This window comes from Salmo salar, chromosome 25 (assembly GCF_965601325.2).
Source record: "Salmo salar chromosome 25, fSalSal1, whole genome shotgun sequence".
NCBI lineage: Eukaryota > Metazoa > Chordata > Actinopteri > Salmoniformes > Salmonidae > Salmo > Salmo salar.
Window position 1 is genome coordinate 10367328 of NC_138315.1, and position 25432 is coordinate 10392759.

General features: G+C 43.2%; 1 protein-coding gene across 6 annotated transcripts in view; it reads right to left on the minus strand.

The window, feature by feature from the left end:
• Nucleotides 1–748: 748 nt before the first annotated feature.
• LOC106586123 (TRAF3-interacting protein 1) overlaps nt 749–25432 on the minus strand; it is a 41889-nt gene continuing 17205 nt past the window's right edge. For 2 of the 6 annotated variants that reach the window (XM_082968868.1, XM_014173005.3), the window contains 10 exons: nt 25066–25089; nt 24833–24911; nt 24694–24711; nt 24418–24502; nt 23534–23620; nt 23135–23255; nt 20111–20147; nt 19564–19640; nt 6039–6262; nt 749–5601 (listed from right to left, as the gene is read on the minus strand). In XM_082968868.1, the coding sequence (XP_082824994.1) occupies nt 5436–5601; nt 6039–6262; nt 19564–19640; nt 20111–20147; nt 23135–23255; nt 23534–23620; nt 24418–24502; nt 24694–24711; nt 24833–24911; nt 25066–25089 (918 nt within the window). In that variant the 3' untranslated portion in view covers nt 749–5435. The remainder of the gene's footprint in view (nt 5602–6038; nt 6263–19563; nt 19641–20110; nt 20148–23134; nt 23256–23533; nt 23621–24417; nt 24503–24693; nt 24712–24832; nt 24912–25065; nt 25090–25432) is intronic. The other 4 variants (XR_014382610.1, XM_045707589.2, XM_045707590.2 and 1 more) reach the window with 4 other exon arrangements.

The following is a 25432-nucleotide window of genomic DNA, read 5'->3' on the forward strand; positions in this document are numbered from 1 at the left end:
AACGTGTCTGCCGAAACTGGGATTTGGGAGTGTTCTGAATCTTTCAGTTTTTATCAGTGATTATAAAAAAAAATTTAAGAAAATGTTAATGCCGTATCTTTGGACATTTTCGGTGAAAAAGACTACAATAAATATTAAATTTTCACCCTGGCCTGATATTGCCTACACTACCGAGCTACTTCACTCTCCATACTGCGGCAAGAGGGAGCGAAAGACACTGCGCAGTGTTGTGTTGCAGGCATGCAGCTTAAACTCTCCCCATTGAGCAGTGTAGACTGTATCAGGGTGACATCCAGATGGTTATTATCAATATTACACGTTAATACTTGTGTAGGCTGCTATCCCACTCAAAATAAAATCAAGTGCGATGGAACAGTTTGGAGATAGTGACCAAATCCAGATGGTGACCAGTACTACAAGTTATTTATTCCTCTCCCATCAAAATAAACATCACTTTATTTTACCAGTTTTAACTAGCACCATGCTGCTGTTGTTGCCAGCTAGCCAGCTGGGCCTGGGAAGGGATCATCAGGATGACAGCCTGAACCGAACCCATTAGTCTTCACACTTGACATACATCATCAATTTGGGCACCCGATAGAGAAGGGCCAAGACTATAAAAGGCCAATATCGGCTGATTAACAGTCTTTCTTTTTCATCCTAATGTTAGCAAAGTCTACAGTATACCGCAAACCACTCAATCACTTATTATGTAATAAGGTTGTACTTTAATGAAAATAATCAAAAGGACATTCATTTATTTTATTTAAATATAACCATTTCACTCCACAACAAAAATGACACTCATTTGTGAACTGATACGGACTCAAAATATACATCATAACTGTGAGTATGAAACAAATAGGACCATTTACACTATAAACTTTCTTAAAAATACTAAGCGTTCCCTAAATGGGCCTTGCTTTGCAGGAAATTCAGTAAAAAGTTTCCTTGTACAGTACGCCACTCGGTCTAAGACACTGCATCTTAGTGCAAGAGGCATCATTGCAGTATCTGATTCGAATCCAGGCTGCTTCACATCCGGCAGTGATTGGGAGTCCCATAGGGCGGTGCACAATTGGCCCAGCATCGTCCGGATTTGGCCGTCTATCTATCTCTTTTGGTAAGACTTAAGATTAAATTGCTCAAGCGCTATATGTATCCTAATACCCTAGCAAATGCTCTTACTAAAGAAATTACAGTGTTACTACACAGGTTTAAGAGCACATTATTTTAAAGTGTTAATTATTTTGTAGTACAATGTTAACATGTACATTTGATGTGCTAGCTAATAACACTGATATGAAATTATGGATTAAAATCTGTATACAGTATTACTTGTTTACACTTGCGTAAGAAGGTAAATAACTATTTAAATGTAATAAATGTGCAGTCTGTATCCAATTGAAGTGACCGTTTTGGCTTCGTGAGTGAAACAAGTTCAGCACGAAAACGTTGTGTTATTTTCAGCATGGACAAATAAACACGTTCGTGTAAAATGTTGGGTTGTTAGGGACTTAGACTGCGATCCACTTTTTTTTTTTTCATCTTCACATTTTCATTCATTAACCATATGGTGTATATTCTAGTGCAATTTCACCAGCATAGTATGGCTTCATCTTATAAATCATCTTATATATCATTGCTTATTAATCTTACTTAAAAAAAATATATGTAAATTAAACTCCATAAAACATGTCATATTCACTAGGTGGGGATACGCTTTTCCGAAAACCAATTCAGATGAAAGAGCAATCATGTTATGAACTCTGAAATCACAAAGTTTCCACATGCAATTTGGGCAAATTGTCATCATAAAAACATGAGTGACAACTTATTTAGTTTTGCTAGATTTAGTCAAATATATAAATATATATACACACTACAGGTCAAAAGTTGTAGAACACCTACTCATTCAAGGGTTTCATTATTTTACCATTTTCTACATTATAGTAAAGACATCAAAACTATGAAATAACACATACGGAATCATGTAGTAACCCAACATTTTAAAACAAATCTAAATATATTTTATATTTCAAGATTCTTCAAATAGCCACCCTTTGCACACTGCTGGCATTCTCTAAAACAGCTTCATGTGGTAGTCACCTGGAATGCATTTCAATTAACAGGTGTGCCTTCTTAAAAGTTAATTTGTGGAATTTCTTTCCTTCTTAATGCGTTTGAGCCAATCAGTTGTGTTGTGACAAGGTAGGGGATATACAGAAGATGGTACTTTACCAAATAGGGCTAAGTCCGAATCATGGCAAGAACAGCTGAAATAAGCAAAGAGAAACGACAGTCCATCATTACTTGAAGACATGGTCAGTCAATACAGAAAATTTCAAGAACTTTGAACGTTTCTTCAAATGCAGTCGCAAAAACCAAGCGCTATGATGAAACTGGCTCTTATGAGGATCGCCGCAGAAATGGAAGACCCAGAGTTACCTCTGCTGCAGAGGATAAGTTCATTTGAGTTACCAGCCTCAGAAATTGCTGCCCAAATAAAATGTTTCACAGAGTTCAAGTGGTGTGAATCAGGCCTTCATGATTGAATTGCTGCAAAGAAACCACTACTAAAGGACAACAATAATAAGAAGAGACTTGCTTGGCCAAGAAACACAAGCAAAGGACATTAGACCGGTGGAAATTTGTCCTTTGTGAGACGCGGTGTGGGTGAACGGATGACCTCGTGTATTTCTCACCGTAAAGCATGGAGGTGGTGTTATGGTGTGGGGGTTGAAAGGGGTTCACCTAGTGGTCATGATAGGGGCTGTACCAAATGTTTGATGTATTATAATAATTGATTATGCTTATGTTGTATTAATAGAAGGGGAGGGGTTATAAAACCCCTCACATTTATAGGGTCCAAGACTACAGATTAACAACATTATGAGGTTTAATATTGTTCCACAGTACTTTTCTAGTCTCTCTGCCTATTATGAAGAAACTGTCTGAGAAATGTGTGACTGTGAAGACAGAACTCTGCAGGGGAGTGTAAGAAATAAGAGATTAGTCAGACATTCCACTATAAATCAACTTGGACATTTACTGTTAAGCTTTTAGATAGCTATAGAAACAAGAGTTTTAGTGTTGAGTAGGCATGGTTTTGGTCTCATAAGTAGAAGATGATGACGTAGGCAGTGACATCACTAGGGCTGGACTTCAGGTTTAATAAAATAACTTGGGACCTTTTCTGACTTACTCGGAAACATGCGTTATGTTCCTGTTGTCAACTTATGTCTGCAATTGCATTAATAAAGGTTTTTGAATGATTTAATTAAAGATATTGTCATAAGGCTAATTTAACCAATGAGCCAATGATTGACAAGGAACAAGGAAACAAACCTTAACAGGGTGCTTTGCTGGCGACACTGTCTGTGATTTATTTAGAATTCAAGGCACACTTAACCAGCATGGCTACCACAGCATTCTGCAGCGATACGCCATCCCATCTGGTTTGAGCTTAGTGGGGCTATCATTTGTTTTTCAACAGGACAATAATCCAACACACCTCCAGGCTATGTAAGGGCTATTTGACCAAGAAGGAGAGTGATGGAGTGCTGCATCAGGTGACCTGGCCTTCACAATCCCCTGACCGCAACCAAATTGAGATGGTTTTGGATGAGTCGGACCTCAAGAGTGAAGGAAAAGCAGCCAACAAGTGCTCAGCATATGAGTGAACTCCTTCAAGACTGTTGGAAAAACATTCCAGGTGAAGCTGGTTGAGAGAATGCCAAGAGTGTGCAAATCTCATCAAGGCAAAGGGTGGCTATTTGAAGAATCTCAAATATAAAATATATTTCAATTTGTTTGGTTACTACATGATTCCATATGTGTTATTTCATAGTTTTGATGTCTTCACTATTATTCTACAATGTAGAAAATGGTAAAAAAAAAAAAAAAAACCTTGAATGAGTATGACTGGTAGTGTATATATATTTTTATCTATGAAAATGTCATGTTACTTTTAACTCCAAAGCTACTGTTTCAATGGGTGAACAGTTCTATACTAACCCAATTTCTCAAAGCACAGTGGTGCTCGACTAGCCTGATCCCAGGTCTGTTTTTGATGTCTTGCTGACCTTGCTGACCTTGAAACAGATCTGGGACAAGCATAGTGGTTGACAGAAGGAAGAGTCAAAGGACTGCCATGTCTTCTGCTCATAGCGTCCCTAGCTCCTGAGCAAACCTCAGATCTATTGCTTTGTACAGGCTTTGAAGAAGCTTCAGGTAAACAGAGTTGTTAATTGACAGACATGTTTAAAAATTACAGATGTCTGTATCAAATGTATATCAAGTAGAAGTGGAGGGTGTTGGCTTGGTCCATGTGCCCTTTGGAGTTATTTTACAGCTTCAAGCAATGTCAAGCCTTATTCCCACAATGGATACAGTATGTAATGTCAAAAAACTATACGGACCAAAAATATAAAACGCAACATGTAACAATTTCAAAGATTTGACTAAGTTACAGTTCATATAAGGAAATCAGTCAATTGAAAAAAATTAATTAGCCCCTAATCTATGGATTTCACATGACTGGGCAGGGTTGCAGCCATGGGTGGGACTGAGGGGGCTTAGGCCCACCAGGGAGCCAGGACCAGCCAATCAGAATGGTTCTTCCCCACAAAAAGGCTTTAATACAGACAGTAATACTTCTCAGCACCCCTCCCACCCCTCCTCAGACAATCCCGCAGGTGAAGAAGCCAGATGTGCAGGTCCTGGGCTGGCGTGGTTACAAGTGTTCTGCAGTTGTGAGGCTGGTTGGAAGAACTGTCAAATGTTGGAGGCAGATTATGGTAGAGAAATGTACATTAAATTATCTGGCAACAGCTCTGGTGGGCATTCCTGCAGTCAGCATGCCAATTGCATGCTCCCTCAAAAGTTGAGACATTTGTGGCATTGTGTTGTATGACAAACCTGCACATTTTAAAGTGGCTTTTTATTGTCCACAGCATAAGGTGCACCTGTGTAATGAGCATGCTGTTTAATCAGCTTCTTGATATGCCACACCTGTAAGGTGGATGGAGAAATGGAGGAGAAAAGAAGAAATGCTCACTAACAGGGATCTAAACAGATTTGAGCTTAACATTTGAGAGAAATAAGCTTTTACTGCGTGTGGATATTTTAATTTAATTAAACATGGGATCAACACTATACATGTTGCGTTTATTTTTTGGTTCAGTGTAGTAAAGGTGTCAATCACCTTAAGGTGGATGGAGCACTAGCAAAAGAACATGCGTCTCTCTCTTCCTCCCTAGGGGGTTGAATTCGAACCCTCTCTCCCCTAACCAGTCAGTCAGTGTGGGTGAGTGTAAAAGTGCAGTTGAGGCCTCTATTTCGAACCTCACCAGACCAAGTTAGAACTAGGCTCACCCTGAACGCTCTGTGCTTTTTTAAGGGCGATAATCCCTTATTTGGACCTTGGCTCCCCCTCATATTCGCGAGGAGAAGTTGATGCTGGTTACCATCTTCTGGATCTTGTCCTCATTCTTCAGGATGTTGGACTTGACGGCGCAGATCTTGTCCTGCTGCTCCTTGATCAGCTGCTCAAGCTCGGCTAGCTCGGCCTTCAGAGGCTCCACCGCGCTGTCCGTCACTCTGGAAAAGATGCACACACGCGAAAATATAAATGTACGCTAAGTCATGTGTGTGTGTGTGTTGGTGGTCTTCCAGATCTGTTGCTGCATCAGGGCCTGTGTGTGCGCCTTGTTTTCCTACCTCCAGGCTTTAGTGCAGGGCTCTCCAACCCTGTTCCTGAAGAGCTACCCTCCTGTAGGTTTTCACTCCAACCCCAGTTGTAACTAACCCGATTCAGCTTATCAACCAACTAATTATTAGAATCAGGTGCACTAGATTAGGGTTGGAGCGAAAACCTACAGGACGGTAGCTCTCCAGGAACAGGGTTGGAGTACCCTGCTTTAGTGTGTGTTTGTGTATGATGTGTGTGTGCGTGTGTGTGTGCGTGTGTGCGTGTGTGCGTGTGTGGTGTGTGTGTGTGTGTGTGTGTGTGTGTGTGTGTGTGTAGCCCTCCAAACCTCTGTTCATGCAGCAGTGCCTGCGTATGTTCCTTGTTCTCCCTCCTCCAGGTGTGCAGCTCGTTCTGCATGGCATCCATGTCCTCCTGGATGTAATCCATGATCTTGCCTAGGGGCAGGGCGCTGCGGCACACCGTCTGGATGGACGAGCGCAGCCGCTCAATCTCTCTAGACACCAGGTCCCGCTCCTTCTTCCTGGACGCCTCCGACACCAGGCTCTGGGTCTGGAGAGAAGGAGGGATGGATAGATAGGATGGATAGAGAGAAGGGGTGGATAGATAGATGGAGTAGGAGAGAAGCCAAGAAAGATTGTTACAATATAGAAAAAAATGGATTTTGGCTAGGATATTGTATTTTCGTGTTCGTGCAAGTGACCGATTGCAGATACTGATTGTGAGGATTCGTTCAATTTGGCAGTACACCCAGACCCTTGCTTTAAGAACGAAAGATCTCTCAGTTTCAAGGTCTCAGCTTAGAGAAGAAGCCTCGTGAGGTATTGGTCTGTCACATGCATGAACCAGTATTGGTCGGTCACATGAATGAAGCGAACGTTAATGATGAATTAGTTATGAATGATGAATAAGCTAAATAAGCTAAATCATGCAAATATAACTTGTCTGCAGTATATAAGATAACTAACAGAACTGCCTCGGTAGAGCTCCTGATGGACATGTATACTTGGCACATTGAGTTGGTTGGAACCTCTCCAGCGCGCTGATAATAAAGAATGATTCATTTAAGATTGACTTTGAGTGTCCCAGTGTAGAATTTTCACAACAATTTAGCGTCAATGAACAGGATGATTGATTCTGCCTGCAGAGCTTTCCAGGGGGGTCTGTGAGGATAACCGGTGGCGCATTTTATGAAGCGTGAGGGACATTTCCGTCTGACCAAAAGACGACGAGACCCGCCCAGACCAGACCCTTACTGTGAGCTGCCCAGGAGGAGACACATTCCCCGCGAGCAATTGAGGGACATGTCTTCTGATTTCAGTAAGTCAATTTAAATGAATTTGTAAAAAAAACGGAACAAAATAAATAATTAAGCTTTTTCCAAATTTCAATCTACTTAATAAGCAAATTTCTATCCTGTTATCCCAATTTCAATCAGCGTAACAGTTTCCACTCTCACAGAACTTTCACATCCACATTCACTACACTCACACAATTCACATTCACTTTGTGCTGTTACTTGGAGGGCACCACTAGTCCTAAGTCAAGTAACAGCACAAAGTGAATATGAAAGCTGTGTGAGTGTAGTGAATGTGAAAGCTGTGTGAGTGGAAACTATTAAGCTAATAGAAAATTGGGATAATAACAGGATAGAAATTTGCCTATTAAGCAGATTTACATTTGGATAATAAAAGCTTGAAATTTGGATATTAAGAAATATTAGTTAAGTGGTTGAAATTTGGATAATACGTACTGAGAGAATGTGTGAAAGTGTGTGTGTGTGTTATTCTATATGCATGTTCTTATATTCTACATGCATAGACTATAGTGTCTATAGAGAACATAGCATTTATGACTATATAAACTATTGATGCTATAGGGACTGTGATGCTATAGGGACTATGGATGCTCAGGGACTATAGATACTGTAGAGACTATAGAGGAACCATGGCGGTGCTACATATGACAGAAGGTTAGAGCTAATCTTATAGAGAAGGGCAAGTAACGGTACCATGAAAAGCCCCGCTGACGTGTCTACATGGGCTGCAGCCACTGCTGATAGCACATGTTGTTGTTTATATATATATACATATACTGCTCAAAAAAATAAAGGGAACACTTAAACAACACAATGTAACTCCAAGTCAATCACACTTCTGTGAAATCAAATTGTCCACTTAGGAAGCAACACTGATTGACAATAAATTTCACATGCTGTTGTGCAAATGGAATAGACAACAGGTGGAAATTATAGGCAATTAGCAAGACACCCCCAATAAAGGAGTGGTTCTGCAGGTGGGGACCACAGACCACTTCTCAGTTCCTATGCTTCCTGGCTGATGTTTTGGTCACTTTTGAATGCTGGCGGTGCTTTCACTCTAGTGGTAGCATGAGACGGAGTCTACAACCCACACAAGTGGCTCAGGTAGTGCAGCTCATCCAGGATGGCACATCAATGCGAGCTGTGGCAAGAAGGTTTGCTGTGTCTGTCAGCGTAGTGTCCAGAGCATGGAGGCGCTACCAGGAGACAGGACAATACATCAGGAGACGTGGAGGAGGCCGTAGGAGGGCAACAACCCAGCAGCAGGACCGCTACCTCCGCCTTTGTGCAAGGAGGAGCAGGAGGAGCACTGCCAGAGCCCTGCAAAATGACCTCCAGCAGGCCACAAATGTGCATGTGTCTGCTCAAACGGTCAGAAACAGACTCCATGAGGGTGGTATGAGGGCCCAACGTCCACAGGTGGGGGTTGTGCTTACAGCCCAACACCGTGCAGGACGTTTGGCATTTGCCAGAGAACACCAAGATTGGCAAATTCGCCACTGGCGCCCTGTGCTCTTCACAGATGAAAGCATGTTCACACTGAGCACATGTGACAGACGTGACAGAGTCTGGAGACGCCGTGGAGAACGTTCTGCTGCCTGCAACATCCTCCAGCATGACCGGTTTGGCGGTGGGTCAATCATGGTGTGGGGTGGCATTTCTTTGGGGGGCCGCACAGCCCTCCATGTGCTCGCCAGAGGTAGCCTGACTGCCATTAGGTACCGAGATGAGATCCTCAGACCCCTTGTGAGACCATATGCTGGTGCGGTTGGCCCTGGGTTCCCCCTAATGCAAGACAATGCTAGACCTCATGTGGCTGGAGTGTGTCAGCAGTTCCTGCAAGAGGAAGGCATTGATGCTATGGACTGGCCCGCCCGTTCCCCAGACCTGAATCCAATTGAGCACATCTGGGACATCATGTCTCGCTCCATCCACCAACGCCACGTTGCACCACAGACTGTCCAGGAGTTGGCGGATGCTTTAGTCCAGGTCTGGGAGTAGATCTCTCAGGAGACCATCCGCCACCTCATCAGGAGCATGCCCAGGCGTTGTAGGGAGGTCATACAGGCACGTGGAGGCCACACACACTACTGAGCCTCATTTTGACTTGTTTTAAGGACATTACATCAAAGTTGGATCAGCCTGTAGTGTGTTTTTCCACTTTAATTTTGAGTGTGACTCCAAATCCAGACCTCCATGGGTTGATAAATAGTATTTCCATTGATTATTTTTGTGTGATTTTGTTGTCAGCACATTCAACTATGTAAAGAAAAAAGTATTTAATAAGATTATTTCATTCATTCAGATCTAGGATGTGTTATTTTAGTGTTCCCTTTATTTTTTTGAGCAGTATATATATATATATATATATATATATATATATATATATATATATATATATATATATATATATATATAGTGCAGAGATGCACATGGGGTAATTAGGGAGATTACCGAGTGTGTTTGGGAATAGTACTAAGTGAATGTGGATGTGAGAGTGTGGAAAGTACGTGTTAAACGGATTGAAATTTGGATAATAAGATATATTATTACGATTAAGTACTGAGTGAATAAGAGCTGTCAGGACACTGGCTCTGGTGTGAAAGAGGTAATATAGAAGATTACTGAGTGCGTGTCAATGGATAACCCAGCCAGTTCTGTGAGCTGAGTATTTCGATCTATAACGTTATCTACAGTTATTATAAACTCAGCAACAACAAAAAAACGTCCTCTCCCTGTCAACTACGTTTATTTTCAGCAAACTTAACATGTGTAAATATTTCTATGAACATAAGATTCAACAACTGAGACATAAACTGAACAAGTTCCACAGACATGTGACTAACAGAAATGGAATAATGTGTCCCTGAACAAAGGCAGGGGGCAAAAAAAAGTAACAGTCAATGCAGCTGGTGGCCACACCAGATACTAAGTACTGCAGTGCATCTCCTCCTCATGGACTGCACCAGATTTGCCAGTTCTTGCTGTGAGATGCTACCCCCCCTCTTCCACCAAGGCACCTGCAAGTTCCCGGGCATTTCTGTGGGGAATGGCCCTCACCCTCCGATCCAACAGGTCCCAGTCATGCTCAATGGGATTGAAATCCGGGCTCTTCGCTGGCCATGGCAGAACACTGACAGGAAATCACGCACAGAACAAGCAGTATGGCTGGTGGCATTGTCATGCTGGAGGGTCATGTCAGGATGAGCCTGCAAGAAGGGTACCACATGAGGGAGGATGTCCTCCCTGTAACGCACAGCGTTGAGATTGCATTTACATTTACATTTTAGTCATTTAGCAGACGCTCTTATCCAGAGCGACTTACAGTAGTGAATGCATACATTTCATTTAATTTCATACATTTTTTGTTCCCGTACTGGTCCCCCGTGGGAATCGAACCCACAACCCTGGCGTTGCAAACACCATGCTCTACCAACTGAGCCACAATGACAACAAGCTCAGTCCGATGATGCTGTGACACACCGCCCCAGACCATGACGGACCCTCCACCTCCAAATCGATCCCGCTCCAGAGTACAGGCCTCGGTGTAACGCTCATTCCTTTGGCGATAAACGCAAATCAGACCATCACCCCTGGTGAGACAAAACCGCGACTCGTCAGCGAAGAGCACTTTTTGCCAGTCCTGTCTGGTCCAGTGATGGTGGGTATGTGCTCATAGGCGACGTTGTTGCCGGTGATGTCTGGTGAGGACCTGCCTTACATCAGGATAACAAAGCCCTCAGTCCAGCCTCTCTCAGCCTATTGCGGACAGTCTGAGCATTGGAGGGAGTGTGCGTTTCTGGTGTAACTCGGGAAATTGTTGTTGCCATCCTGTACCTGTCCCGCAGGTGTGATTTCCGAATGTTCCGATCCTGTGCAGGTGTTGTTACACGTGGTCTGCCATTGCGAGGATGATCAGCTGTCCGTCCTGTCTCCCGGTAGCGTTGTCTTAGGCGTCTCACAGTACGGACATTGCCATTTTTTGCCCTGGCCACATCTGCAGTCCTCATGCCTTCTTGCAGCATGCCTAAGGCCTGGGCATCTTTCTTTAGGTGTTTTTCAGAGTCAGTAGAAAGGCCTCTTTAGTGTCCTAAGTTTTCATAACTGTGACCTCAATTGCCTACCGTCTGTAAGCTGTTAGTGTCTTAACGACCGTTCCACAGGAGCATGTTCAATAATTGTTTATGGTTCATTGAACAAGCATGGGAAACAGTGTTTAAACCCTTTACAATGAAGATCTGTGAAGTTATTTGGATTTTTACGAATACTCTTTGAAAGACAGGGTCCTGAAAAAAGGCACTTTTCTTTTTTTGCTGAGTTTATATGTATAGGAAGTGGCGGCAAGATAGTCTTAAGAGAAGGCTAGAGTGAGGGCAGGAGGCCCCACTGACAATTGTTGGCATTTATAAAGAGAAGTGTCTACGTGGTCTGAAAACCACTGGAACCGTTGAAGATACATATGGTAAATACCGAAGAAGTGTCTCCGTGTGTCTGCAGCCATTACTAATAGCACGTGGTGTTATTTTATATGTATAGGATGTTGCAGCAAAAGAACCGTTGAAGATACATTTTTACATTTTTTTTTTTTACATTTTTAGTCATTTAGCAGACGCTCTTATCCAGAGCGACTTACAGTAGTGAATGCATACATTTCATTTCATAATTTTTTTTTTTCTGTGCTGGCCCCCCGTGGGAATCGAACCCACAACCCTGGCGTTGCAAACACCATGCTCTACCAACTGAGCTACAGGGAAGATGTAACGATAGTCTACGTGGTTTGAGAACCACTGATAATAGCACGAAGTGTTACTGTAGGCATTTTAAGTCGTTGGAGTTGCACATGAGTGGTGTGGATGTCTGTAGGCATTCACGTTGATCTGTAACATTATATAGGGAATTTGTGTATGTGAGAGATATGAAAGGAGAACATACTATTCCCGAATATGCTGTTAAATAGAACTACTGTAAATATCTAAACCCCTGAAAGAATAGAACACTAGTCTAAAGGAGGAATTGGTGAAGTATACTGGGTTACTAGAGATTTGATAAAGTAACAATGGAGAAAAATAATAAACAACTTGCACACCTACACGTAGGAGTACGTAAGTGGTGCAAAAAGTATTCTGAGAAATGTTCAGAGTGGTCCCTCCATGGATCATTTGATAAAGAAAAGGTTAAAGCATTGTATGACTGTCTAAAGGGTCTGGGAAATAGAGTCTCAGACAAAGATTGGCGTATATCCACTTTTGGTAAAGGTACAGGACTTGACTTACCCCTAACCAATAAAACTATAAATAGAACCAATGAATGAATGTTGAACATGATTCTGTTAACTAAATTTAAGGCTACAATTTATTGTACTCCCAATGGAGTTTTCATTGATATCCCAAATTATGATGCTCTAAACCAATTTGTGAGTAGGCAAAATGGAAACTGCCTGTTTCCCTGTCTGTGCTGTCTCAGGTGCCAGACGTATTATGAACAGAGTGCGCCATCTACAGGGCACTGATATAGTGCCAGCCCAGTTACTGCGAAAGTGATCCCAGAAAGAAATTCTAGTCTCGAGAGCTACCTCCAAAGTTTCTCTTCCCTTCTGAATTGGCCGATGTATTTTATAAATTCAGCGCATTACATGTTAATCTTAAAATAGACTTTTAATAAGTTTCAATACAAGGTCACACATATGTTGTGATGTGCTGCAAAGCAACTCTTCATAGCTATTGGATGTCTGTAATAATGCTAAAATTCTCTACCTCTGCCACACACCTGCAAATGTGCATGCACACACTCCTCTCAACTCTACCAGAGGCTACTTCAACCGAATCACATAAAAAGTATCAAATGTACAGAGCCAGTTGCAGGGCTGCATTTAGTGGTTTAGGATTTCAAGGCTAAAAATGTTAGGCAGGAATTATACAAACCTAGGCTGTGTATATAAATATCAAACGCGTGGCTGAATTATGCTGGCTAATGTGGGGGGACTGGCTGTTGAAGGCCTCTGTATGGTATGTGGCTAGGGAGTCCTGCCCTGCTATGCCCCAGTCACCCCTCAGCCCCAGGATGGGAGGGGGTGGAGGGCCTCCCCTTGGCACAGTGAGGGCCAGGGACGTTTACTCAGCTGGGTCTGCAGACTGGTGTGTGTGGCACTGCAGCCGCGCACACACACACACACACTAGATGGCACCCATCCACACTCCTGTGGACTTAAAACCCCTTGTTTATTTTAGTAACAGGCTATGGCAGTGAAGTTATTTTACTACAGTATTCGGTAACAACTACTACATTTATGTCCCTTTCAAGTTCAACTCCTGGGCCAATGTGTCATTCTGGCTTTCACGGGTCCGAAAAAAATAAAAATAAAAATCACATTCCTACTACATGACAGTGTAAACTAACCAACAACCTCCCCTTCAAAACAAACCAACCGTCATAGAGGTATAGAGGCCAGATAGGTGGGCAAAACTTCACGTTAAGCGCCACTAACCCAACTTTCATTACGAGCTAGCTTCTTATCATTTCGCTTATAAAAACAAGCCAAGTCAATAATTACAGCTTAGAAACACGCTAAACTACATAGAACTAAAATGTAAAAAAATGTCAACTGTCTTCCTTCAGGAAGCCAGCAAAAATGTCTGACAAGCTGCCTCATCCCCCCCCTCCCCCTTCCCTCTGTGGTTTGCAAAGTGTGCGAGGATAGAAATGTCTAATCGTCGTCTGCAATGTGGGTGGCGTTCCCCTCGACCCCGTGAACACTGCGGCTACACAAACGCCGACGAAGCTCCGACAGGCGCGGCTCTGTTTTCTGTCCTCTTGCACAGCCTCAACCCCTCAGAAAACCAGTAAAACAAAGAAATCCCGTCCCTGGTCTGCACGGTGCACTCTGTCCAGCGAGCATATATCAGCCCTTCATAGTCAGGCTCTACAAGTCCAGCGCACTCCTACTTTCCTCTTTTTCACCCTGACCCAAGAACATGATTTGTTTTGAGTCCGGTGGCTGGAGGAAAGGTGAGGAGGGTGTGGGGGCAGGTTTTTCCATTAGCTCATGAAGTCAGTAACGGAAGCTCCGTTGGCCGTGGAGACCAGTGGAGGCTCCTCGGAGGACAATGGGGAGGACCATCCTACTCAGTGAATTTCATAAAAAACCAAATAGTGAAACATTTTATTTTTTTAAGTTGTCCTTTTTAGATAAAACTGTGCAAAATATATTCACGTCACCAATTAACCTTTATTTAACTAGGCAAGAGAGTTAAGAACAGATTCTTATTTACAATGATGGCCTATACTGGCCAAATGACGCTGGGCCAATTGTGCGCCGCCCTATGGGACTCCCAATCACAGCCAGTTGTGATATAGCCTGGAATCGAACCAGGGTGTCTGTAGTGATGCCTCTAGCACTGAGATGCAGTGCCTTAGACCACTGCGCCACTCGGGATCACAAATAACTGATTAAAACACACTGTTTTGCAATGAAGGTCTACAGTAGCCTCAACAGCACTCTGTAGGGTAGTACCATTGTGTAGCCGGAGGACAGATATTTTCCGGGCCACCTCTGATACATTGACTTCAATACAAAACCATGAGCCTGCTAGGTTCTCACCCCCTTCCATAGACCTACACAGTAACAACTTCCATGAATCTAGTACTAAATGCATAAACTACAGCTAGTTAACACTGCAGTGCATAACATGTGGTGAATAGTTGACTCAAAGACAGAGAGACAATAGTTGGACAGAGATATTTCGTTTTTTAGTTTTTCCAGTTTCACTTACGCTAGCTAATTTAGCCTATTCAACAACCTGACTCAAACAGAGAGGAATGATATTAATGTTAGCTAGCTGGCTAAGGCTATCCAACACTTCCAATTCAAGGTAAACTTTCGATTTTAGAAATGTATTGCCACTGGGTCCTTCCAGTGTAACTGCTAAACTGCTTTCTGTACACTACTGTGGGATTGTACACATGCATTGGATTGTGGGTTTACTAATGCATTAGCTACTAGAACTATGTTAGCTAATATGGTGACAACGATGCAGGCTGTGTGTAGCGGTTATGGTATGAAGTTTTGGCTTGGAGAGGTATTTTCACCTGATCACAACAGCTGTTGTGTTGTGCACTGAAGTCCACAAGCGAAGGGACATCGTAAGAGAAGGAAAGCACGTAGATGTGATGTTTGTGTATGGCTGTTATGAAAGTGACCTGTGTGTGCGGGTGATAAGGGGTTCATTCCACCAATTCGGTTGAAAAACATTTTTTCAACGGAAGCAAACAGCACGAAATGGGGATGGACCTACCGTTTTGCAACTGTTAGCACTAATGATTACACCCTAGATCATCTAGAAGCAGACGAGAGTGTGCAAAGCGGTATTGAATGGGTCACTGTCAGTCACCTTGATTACTCCAATTTGTCTCTCGCCCTGTGCACCTACGTTATAAACGTTCATTTGTAGGCTAGGTTGTAGCAACCTCATGATGGGTATAGGGCAAATTTGAGTATCACGTAGTGGCCTAAACCTATCGATGTTACATTGAACTGGGTGAATGGAATATGAAAGAGTAATCCGATATGCTGTAATAGAAATAAGGCCATGCTCACACAAAAAAAACAGGAAATCGGAAAACGGCACCGACCGCCACTGGTGGAGACACGAGCTAATGATCCTTCCTGGGAGCAGGTGGCACCCAGAGACCGCTGAGTGTTGAACATCAATTCCCTTTCTATCGGTCTTTCCTAGGAGCCCCTAATCAATCCATACAGATCAGAGGGTGTCAGGGATATGTCAATAATTGCAATCTTGCTTTTCTTTGCAGAAGAAATGTCCCTCTGGTTTGGCATTGTAAACAATGTGTTGCTGAGTATATCAACCCAAAACGTTCACTCTCGTGCCAGAATGTTTTACTATGTCTTGTGGAAACTCTGATGGGCATCTAGTCTCATGCCGGGGACTAAGAGCTGGATCTAAAGTTCTCACAGACCTGCTGGCCTGGCTGCAGGGCAGGCTGCTGCGCTGCAATGTGGAATTCATCTGAACCCTCTGATGCCTAACTTGCTTAAAGAGGGAACACATGCAAAGCACATGATTTATGGAGCGGTAATAAGGAGCTGGTGAGAAGTGGTGGGAGAATAACTGTCTTCAAAGTAAGGCTTTTGAAAAGAAGAATGGGTTGCCAGCGTGAAACCTGTTAGAGACCTACTGACCTCTTGGGCGTCTTTAATTAAATAATTAATTTACCCACCACCGGACCATTTCAGGGCAGAGTATTGGCTTCCAGACGGATGTAATAAGCCACTTCATCAACCTCAATTATGGTCAGCTGAAACGTCTGGCGACAAACATATAAACTGCACACAGCAATGGTGTAACAACGTTTCTGTGGTGAATAGCATCACATACTTAGGGTATATGATAAATTCAATTTCCAGTGTCGATCAGGTGAACGTACAGTATGTTTACTCATATTCTCTGAGCATTACTACGGTCCCAATAGTGTCAACTGGATTTCCTCGTCTCGTCTTGTCTTATTTCCTTCATCCCCACGCTAATAATTATTTTATTTTCATTACATTTTTTTACAGATGAACAAGTCTCCTGGCTCTCTCGGGCTTCTGCGATAGATTTCAAAACATAGTCGTGTTCAGAACAGAGCAGGCAAAGGAAAGGAGACGAGGAGTTGATGACGTCACTTTAGACCCATCCACCTCCTGGCTACTGGCTCTAAGATGGAGACAATGCAGGCTACACAAGAGCCCTGAATTGTGTCCCCAGAGAGGGTTTCAGAGGTAGGCCAAGGAGCTAGGTAATACAGCATGATGATGATTAGTCCAGTGTTGTTCAGAGGTTTGCTATTTTTTTGGGGGGGGGGGGGGAGAAAGACATCATCCAAATGTCCAGCCAGATCATAAAAAATAGCTAGGAGTCAGTGAGGTGAAGAGTGAGGCTAAGGGCGAGAGGGGTTACAGGATGTTAGGGTCAGTGTGTAGCCCCCCTGAGGGGGTCACAGCTGAGCCCCGTGCCCTGAACCCAGGGGTACAAGGGGGAACCTCCCCTACCCCTGAAAAAGACCGAGGACAGGGAAAAGGGCTTGATTCAATTGTTTGACCAAGTAGGCTACATTAAAAAGGTTGAAGCTGCTAAGACATCTAGCTTGTAAGGTTATGGGGTTTGACTCAATTGGTGTGATCGAAGCGACTTAAGAAGAACAGGACCTACAACGCCACGGTCTGCATTGGAGTCCAGTCTCAGAAAGGTATTTTTCAGAAACCTTTTCTCATTCCACTGGAATCTCAAAGTGCTGCTCTTGCAAGGGCAATATGGCTAATGGAATGCTGCAGGGTCATTTCATTACGTTTCCACAAAAAAAGGTGAATGTTTACAAAGACACGGGCCTGGTGGGTATTGGACTATTTATTTTCCTGCTGATTCTGCCGAGAGTATTCTGGCACTCCTCCTCCGTGACTCTAACTCAACCATCCATGTGTGCCACGGGGTTTATTTATACATTGTAAACTTTCATCAAGGCTAATTTGATGGGGTAAGAAAAGGGAGACAGTCCGAAAAAAATTGTGTGAAAACGCAGCTGCTACAAGGGCCCAAATCTGTCTAAATATAAAGGCCTCAGAAGTATCTTAGAATAATATACAAGTGTTCTGCAAGGTCATGGGGAAGGTCGTACCTATAAACATAGAGCAAAGTCTTCTATGGTGCACTTTGTGTGGCGGGATACGGCAAAATGTTTGATAAAGCATTTAAGAATGAATCACGTCCTGCCGTAATTCCAGACCTCACACCGGGGGATGGGGGAAGTTCAATATTTACATGTTTTAACCCTCCATGTTCCGCCGTGATTACAAGAGAGCAACGTCTCTATTACACTGACCGTCAACCCTTTCATGTCAGGAAGGAAGCCATTATAGTCCGTCCTACAGCGGACGAGGCAAGGCCAGTAACATAGAGGGGGGTAGCACATAGCGTGGCTTGTACAAGTACACCTACCTTCCATTCAGACTGCAGAATGCCCCAGCAACACAGCCCCCCCCATTAGATGCCCTATAATAAGGGGCCTGGAATCCCAAAGCTCATTAAGTCAATTACGATAACCCTGTGGGCTGTGCTCAAGTTGAACCGGAAACTTATTTGGAAACCAAAGGGAAATCCAGTCTGATTATTTTGAAAGTAAAACTACAAGGGGCGCGCAGTGAAATCTGACCTATTGGGGCGGGTGGGGGAGCCGTCCATCCGAAGGCAAACTGGGAATGGGGGAGTCCATCTGAGTTGCTATGAGATAAATGCGCGTCGGAGCAGAACAACGGACGGAGCCTGGCGCACGCTTTGTAGATAGGAGCACTCATTCTCCCCGCTCATCAGCAGCTGGCCTGGGACAGACAACATTGTTGGGGAAGAGGGATGGGGTCAGGAAAAGGGGGGGGGGGGGCTAGACAGAGCCTTTTAGCATCAGAGTCGGGTGGTCAGCTGGGCAGGGAGCGGAGGGAGCAGCATGCTTGGGCAGAAAAGACCACCCAAAACAGGCAGCGTCGTACAACCCAAACCGCTGGAGCATGACAAGAGGCCTTCACACCGATTCCCTATCCAAATATTGACTGTGGGAGCCCTCTCTGGCCAATAAACACGCTCGGGGAAACAGAAGAGGGGCAGCAATAATGGTGTTACGTCAGACTGGAAGTCATGTTCAGAGTAATGAAAAATCTATCAACTATGAAATGTGGAGAAAACAGTTTATGGTTGAATCAAAGGGAGAGGTAGGGCAGGAGGCCAAGGTAGAAAAGTGGGATATAGCATGGCCCCAAAAAAGGAAGATTTTTTTTCTGAGGAAGACTTAAATCACACCAGAAAGGAAATGTAGTTAAGTTTAGTAGATTAAGTCAAATCCACGTTATTGCTTTTGTCTCTTTAAAATGCTGCAGCTGGTGTAAAAATCAGTGCAGCCGATTGAAATCCATTTGACATTATAATGATCAAATTTATTCATTAGGCATGTGAACTAGACAGAAGAAAATAAAACATACTTTCTCTCAAACTGGTTGTTGAGACATTGAGCTAGATAAGCCTAATTTGGATGCATTTTTGCAACGCTTTCTCAGCCAAAAACACTTGCAAAACATAAAATGAGAAACAACCATATTAAATTACAACAAAGGGTGGAGATTTTTTGCTGATTTAATCTTCATTCTCGCTGATGTAATCAACCCGCTTGATGCTGTTTTTCTAGCTCCACTGAGGAGATCAAAATGTTAAATGTTTTTTGCAATTACACTTTGTCACTCCATTTGCAAGATTCTTTCTTCAGCTAATAGACTGTATGCTATGGGTTTTGCAACCCCACATCCGTAAGATACTGAATTTCAAGAAATAAACAGTGTGTACGCTCCGTGAGAGGTAGTAAAATGTCTAGAATTAAGTCACGGGAGAGGAACGAGAGAGCCAAATACTTGGAACACAGTCGTTATGCTGTCATTGCATTGCCCTCTAGTGGAGATCAAGATCACTACATCGGTAGGACACCATTGACATTTTACCTGGTCTTTCGACTTTGGAGATGATGGTGATGTTTCAAAGTCTTTCTTGGTTTCAAGGATTTTTTTCACCAGCCCACCTGGGGATGAAAAAAGGTTCACCATCCTTAAAGTGGTTCAAGTAAGTGGGTAACCCTCCACTGTTTTGGTAAATAGCTGAGGACTGGGGCTTGAGAAATGTGACCACTCAAATTCATTGACAGAGGTAAAGATGCAAGGACTGACCATTCATGAGATCAAACTTGCAGTTTAACCATGTTGAGGCTATATGCTGCTTGTTTACAATTACAGTGTTTACAAACATTGGAGTAAAACAAGTGTATTTTGTGGGGTTTGATGGGGTAAGACAGTTGAACTAAGCTCATGAGATATAAGTTATATTTTTCAGGAATCAAATCGGTATATCATTAATATAAAAGTCTGAAAATGGATATAAATAACTGCAGACTGCTCCTTAATATACCCTGGCCAAGGTCTAGCAATTTGTACTAGAATTATAAGCACCTACAATGTCAAATTAAGTGATTGTTTGGCGTGTAGGATTGCTCACCATGATTCTCATCGCCTTGGAGTTCCACTGTTGGCTCCTGTGGAAGGACCAAATAGTGAATAAACAATAAGAAAGTCTCAGAATGACCAACACTGCTGCTGCCTTCTCTTGAACAGATACAGTGCAGTATATGCTCGTGGGAACAGCACAACCAAATGCAACCTGAATGACCTACAGTGCATTTGGACAGTATTCAGACCCCTTTCCTTTTTACACATTTTGTTACGTTACAGCCTTATTCTAAAATGGATTAAATAAAACAAAATTCCTCATCAATCTACACACAATACCCCATAATGACAAAGCAAAAACAGTTTTGAAATTTGTGCAAATGCATTAAAAATAAAAACAGAAATACCTTAAACCTCTTGAGGATACCGTAGGATAGGGGGCGCCACAGCGCATTTTGAAAAAAAATCGTTCCCATTTTCAACGGCCTACTAATCAAACTCAGAAGATAGGGCATGCATATACTTATTATATATGGATAGAAAACACTCTAAAGTTTCTAAAACTGTTTGAATGGTGTCTGTGAGTATAACAGAACTCATATGGCAGTCAAAACCCCGAGACCGATTGAAACAGGAAGTGTAATTCTGAATTGTGGACTCGACTTCATCACTTTGCCTATTAATCACACCGTGAGCAATGGTTCACTGAGCACTTCCTATTGCTTCCACTAGATGTCGCCAGTCCTTTCACAGTGGTTTGAGCCTTATAGAGTCAAAACTCAGTGAATGACACGAGTTTGAAATTGGTCACAGGGGATGGGCCATCACCATTATGACGCCGGCGGCCATGTCTGCCCCCACCTTTGGATACGGTTTTAAAGGCCATGACATCATCCCCCTCGAATCTTATTGGCTCTCTTGGTGTTAGAGGCCCTGAAGATTTATTTTATACGTTTGACATGTTTGAACGAACCTACATGCGCGAGCATTGCATTTATTCTGAACTTCAGAGCTGCGCTTCGAGAGAGCCATAGGACACGCTACCAACATCAGGTTAATGGAACGTGAAGTATGGACTTTTTGACCGAAAATACATCTGTTGTGGACCTGGGATGCTTTCTGATGAAGACAACTAAAGGTAGGCGATTATTGACAATATTATACAAGATGAGATGGTACATTCTATTGCTTCCAAGATGGCACCGAGCTCTGTATATTAGCTCATTTTCTGAGTATCGCATCTCCTTTTATCGCAAAGTGTGATTACCCAGTAAAGTTAATTTAAAATCTGGTATGACGGGTGTTCTCAAGAGATATTCATCTATAAATGTTAGATTGACAATATACATTTAAAAAATCGTTATAGTATAGTAATTTATTGAAATGTAGCATTGTTTACCGGGACGCTTTTGAGGGGAAATTATGTAGTCAACGTCAGACAGAGATGTAAAATGCTGTTTTTATATATAAATATGACCTTTATTGAACAAAAGAATGCATGCATTGTATAACATGATGTCCTAGGGGTGCCATCTGATGAAGTTTGTAAAAGGTTAGTGCTGCATTTAGCTGTTTTTTGATTATATGTGATGCAAGTGGTTGGTCGGAAAATGGCTATGAAGCTGCTTTTTACGATGGACTCATCTAATATAATCTAATGATTTGCTTTTCCTGTAAAACCTTTTTGAAATCGGACGACGTGGGTCGATTCAGGAGAGGTGTATCTATAAAAAAAAAAATATATATATTATTTATTTATTTTTTAAATTATGATTTTTTTTTAATGCTAATTGGCGATATGATTTTTCGCTGGATTTTGATCCCGCTAACGGGATCAGATGCTGAAGAGGTTAAGTATTCAGACCCTTTGCTATGAGAGACCCGCAATTGAGCTCAGGTGCATCCTGTTTCAATTGATCATCCTTGAGATGTTTCTACAACTTGATTGGAGTCCACCTGTTGTAAATTCAATTGATTGGATTTGGAAAGGCACACACCTATCTATATAAGGTCCCACAGTTGACAGTGCATGTTAGAGCAAAAACCAGGCCATGAGGTTGAAGGAATTGTCCGTAGAGCTCCGAGACAGATCTGGGGAAGGGTACCAAAATATTTCTGCAGCTTTGAAGGTCCTCAAGAACACAGTGGCCTCAATCACTCTTAAAATGGAAGTTTGGAAACAACAATACTCTTCCTAGAGATGGCTGCCCGGCACAGTTCCTCTGTGGACATGGGAGAACTTTCCAGAAAAACATCCATCTCTGCAGCACTCCACCAATCAGTCCTTTATGGTAGTGGCCAGATAAAAGCCACTCCTCAGTAAAAGGCACATGACAACCCACTTGGAGTTTGCCAAAAGGCACCTAAAGATTCTCTGGTCTGGTGAAACCAAGATTGAACTCTGGCTTGAATGCCAAGCGTCATGTCTGGAGGAAACCTGGCACCATTCCTACGGTGAAGCATGGTGGTGGCAGCATCATGCTGTGGGGATGTTTTTCAGCTACAGGGACTGGGAGACTAGTCAGGATCGAGGGAAAAATGAACGGAGTAAAGTACACAGAGATCCTTGATGAAAACCTGCTCCAGAGCACCCAGGATCTCAGACTGGGGCGAAGATTCACCTTCCAACAGGAATATGACCCTAAGCACACAGCCAAGACAGCGCAGGAGTGGCTTCGGGACAAGTCTCAATGTCCTTGAGTGGCAAAGCCAGAGCCCGGACTTGAACCCGATCGAACATCTCTGGAGAGAACTGAAAATAGCTGTGCAGCAACGCCCCCCCATCCAACCTGACAGAGCTTGAGAGGATCTGCAGAGAAGACTGGGAGAAACTCCCCAAATACAGGTGTGCCAAGCTTGTAGCGTCATACCCATGAAGACTCGATGCTGTAATCGCTGCCGAAAGGTACTTCAACAAAGTACTGAGTAAATTATAAAAACCTGTTTTGATTTGTCATTATGGGGTAAAAACTATTTAATCCATTTTAGAATAAGGCTGTAGCGTAACAAAATGTGGAAAAAGTCAAGAGGACTGAATACTTTCTGAAGGTACTGTATGTATATACTCCCTCACCATCTCGGGCATGTCGGGGGGAGGAGGGGCGGCCTCCAACACCACAAACTGCTCATCTTCATCCTCAGAAAGCTTCTTCCCCTCCGTGATGACGGCCGCTGGGGGCTTGGCACTGGTCAGCCTTACACACACACAAAATTTAGAGGGAGGCCATGGAGCAAAGTACAACATTTTCTCAGCCTGGTTCAGTAGGTAAACACTGTGGAACGTAGCAGATAGAAATGTCACAAATAGAGCTGATGTGACTCCTAAATCTACATGCCAGAGAGGCATGTTTGTTCTACGTCATATATTTATAAAAGCTCCAAAATGCTGTGCACTGCTAAATGCAGCGCTGCTATCCTGACTACTGTATAATTCATAGTGGCACAGGAAGTAAAAGGTATGAGGGGAAGTCACCTTTCAGCTGGGGTCACGTCAGTGTAGCTCTCCTGCCTCTTGACCCGAGGAGGGGCAGGCCGGGTGCTGCTGGGCCGAGGTATCCTCCTGTTGGGGAGATAAGATGGGCCACACTAATGAATGATCAGCCAGCCAGTAAAGCAACTCTTTCACCAATAGCCTCTATTACAAATAAATTGTAGTGCTTCTCAAAACTGATCCTGGGGACCCGCTATGTACGCTATATTCTTCACCAATTGATTACCAGTAATTAGTCATCTGTTTGGATGGTTAAAGACAACCATTTAACCAAGAGACACTGAGAATCACATCTTCAAATAATCACAAATATTCAAAGACAGGTAGACAGGAACAGGAGTTACTGTATTTAGTTGGAATAATATAATAAAATCGACCAGAGTCTAATGGCAGTATTTGGTTGTAGTGAGAACCTGAACATAAAGAGGTTCCCAGGACTAGAGTTGAGAAACCCTGCTGCTCTACTGGCCCTCAACAGTCGACAACACTCACTCCCATTCAGTCAGTCAGTTATTCCACCATGGGACAGTCACGCGTTTGACGTTACACTGAGAAAATGATAAGTGGGGACTAGCAGAGCAACTTGTTGTGGTGTAAAGAGAGAGTACTCCAGCTGAGTGTTGCGGTTGATCAAGGAGAAAGTGGAGGATTTGCGTCAGTGAATGGAGAGCTGTAGCATGCAAACGCACATTGCTGCATGTTACACAACTTTTTCGGTCACACAGAGGAAATGGGCAGAAAGACGGTTCAAAGTTGTGAGGTTACGGGAGAGACCGTTTCCATTGTTGCTGACTGTGCAAATCGAGCAGCGCCCTCAAACCCTGCTAATTTGCTTAGTCAGCTGTGGACACACACACAGTACAGACCTGAGGGCCGTGTGGGCTGGCACTGCGTCTGTGGCATCTCCGTTCTCCAGGGGGACCGGCCTCTGTGCCAACGGAGCGTCTCCGTCTACAAAATGATGCTGACATGAGAACACCCCTTCTAACACTTTTTATTGGAACAACCGATGAACTTGATAGCAAGAACTAGAACTACTAACGGCTAGGGCTTTTAGAACAGAGATGCATAGAAATGTCCACCTGGACTACTAAATGGGAAAAAGACTCCAGCACTGTCGGTGCAGTGAGAAAAATACTCACCTTCACTGTCAAACTCTTCTGGAAAAGAGGAAACAGAACAATTATTTGTATCTATTTTATGTGTCTATTCATATTATGGTGTAAACAGAAGAATGACTTCAGCGAAAGGCCGGAGGGGTTGAGGGGTGGTTGGGGTTACCTTGTTGGCCTCCTGCTTTGGGCCAGCGCCTCTGCCCCTTGGCAGATGAAGGCCGAGGTATTCTGGCTGGACTGTCAGACTGAGGAGAGGAGATGGGAGGGGAAGATGACTGGGTAAGTGTGTCCCATTACGGATGGAGAGCATGTGTACACACTTATAAACATGCACACATGCAGGGTCATTCGTAGGAAAAGGAGGACACAGGCAGCCCCTCTTTAAAAATAAGAGGTTACCTGCTTGTATGTGACTTCCGCTGTCTACAAACAGAGAAAGACAGCGTTGAGTAAATATCTGAATGCAGACCTATGTCCAAACCTTCCACCAAAGGGAGCTACAACGCAAGTAAAGCAGTAGGAAAACCAAGCTGCGATGATTTTTTTCTTTTCTACAACATGGAATGACAAGTTATGCCAAGACAGCCAAACAAACTACTGAAGATGCTCACAGCGCTATGTTAAAGTAGGTGAACCTATCAGGCAGCCATACTGCACTAGCGAGTTATACGCAGTTCTGAATCTGCTAAATAGCTCTAGCGATAGAAGCAAAGGAAGGATACCTCTTCAGATGCATCTTCAATAGGCTTCAGTGGATAATTCCAGC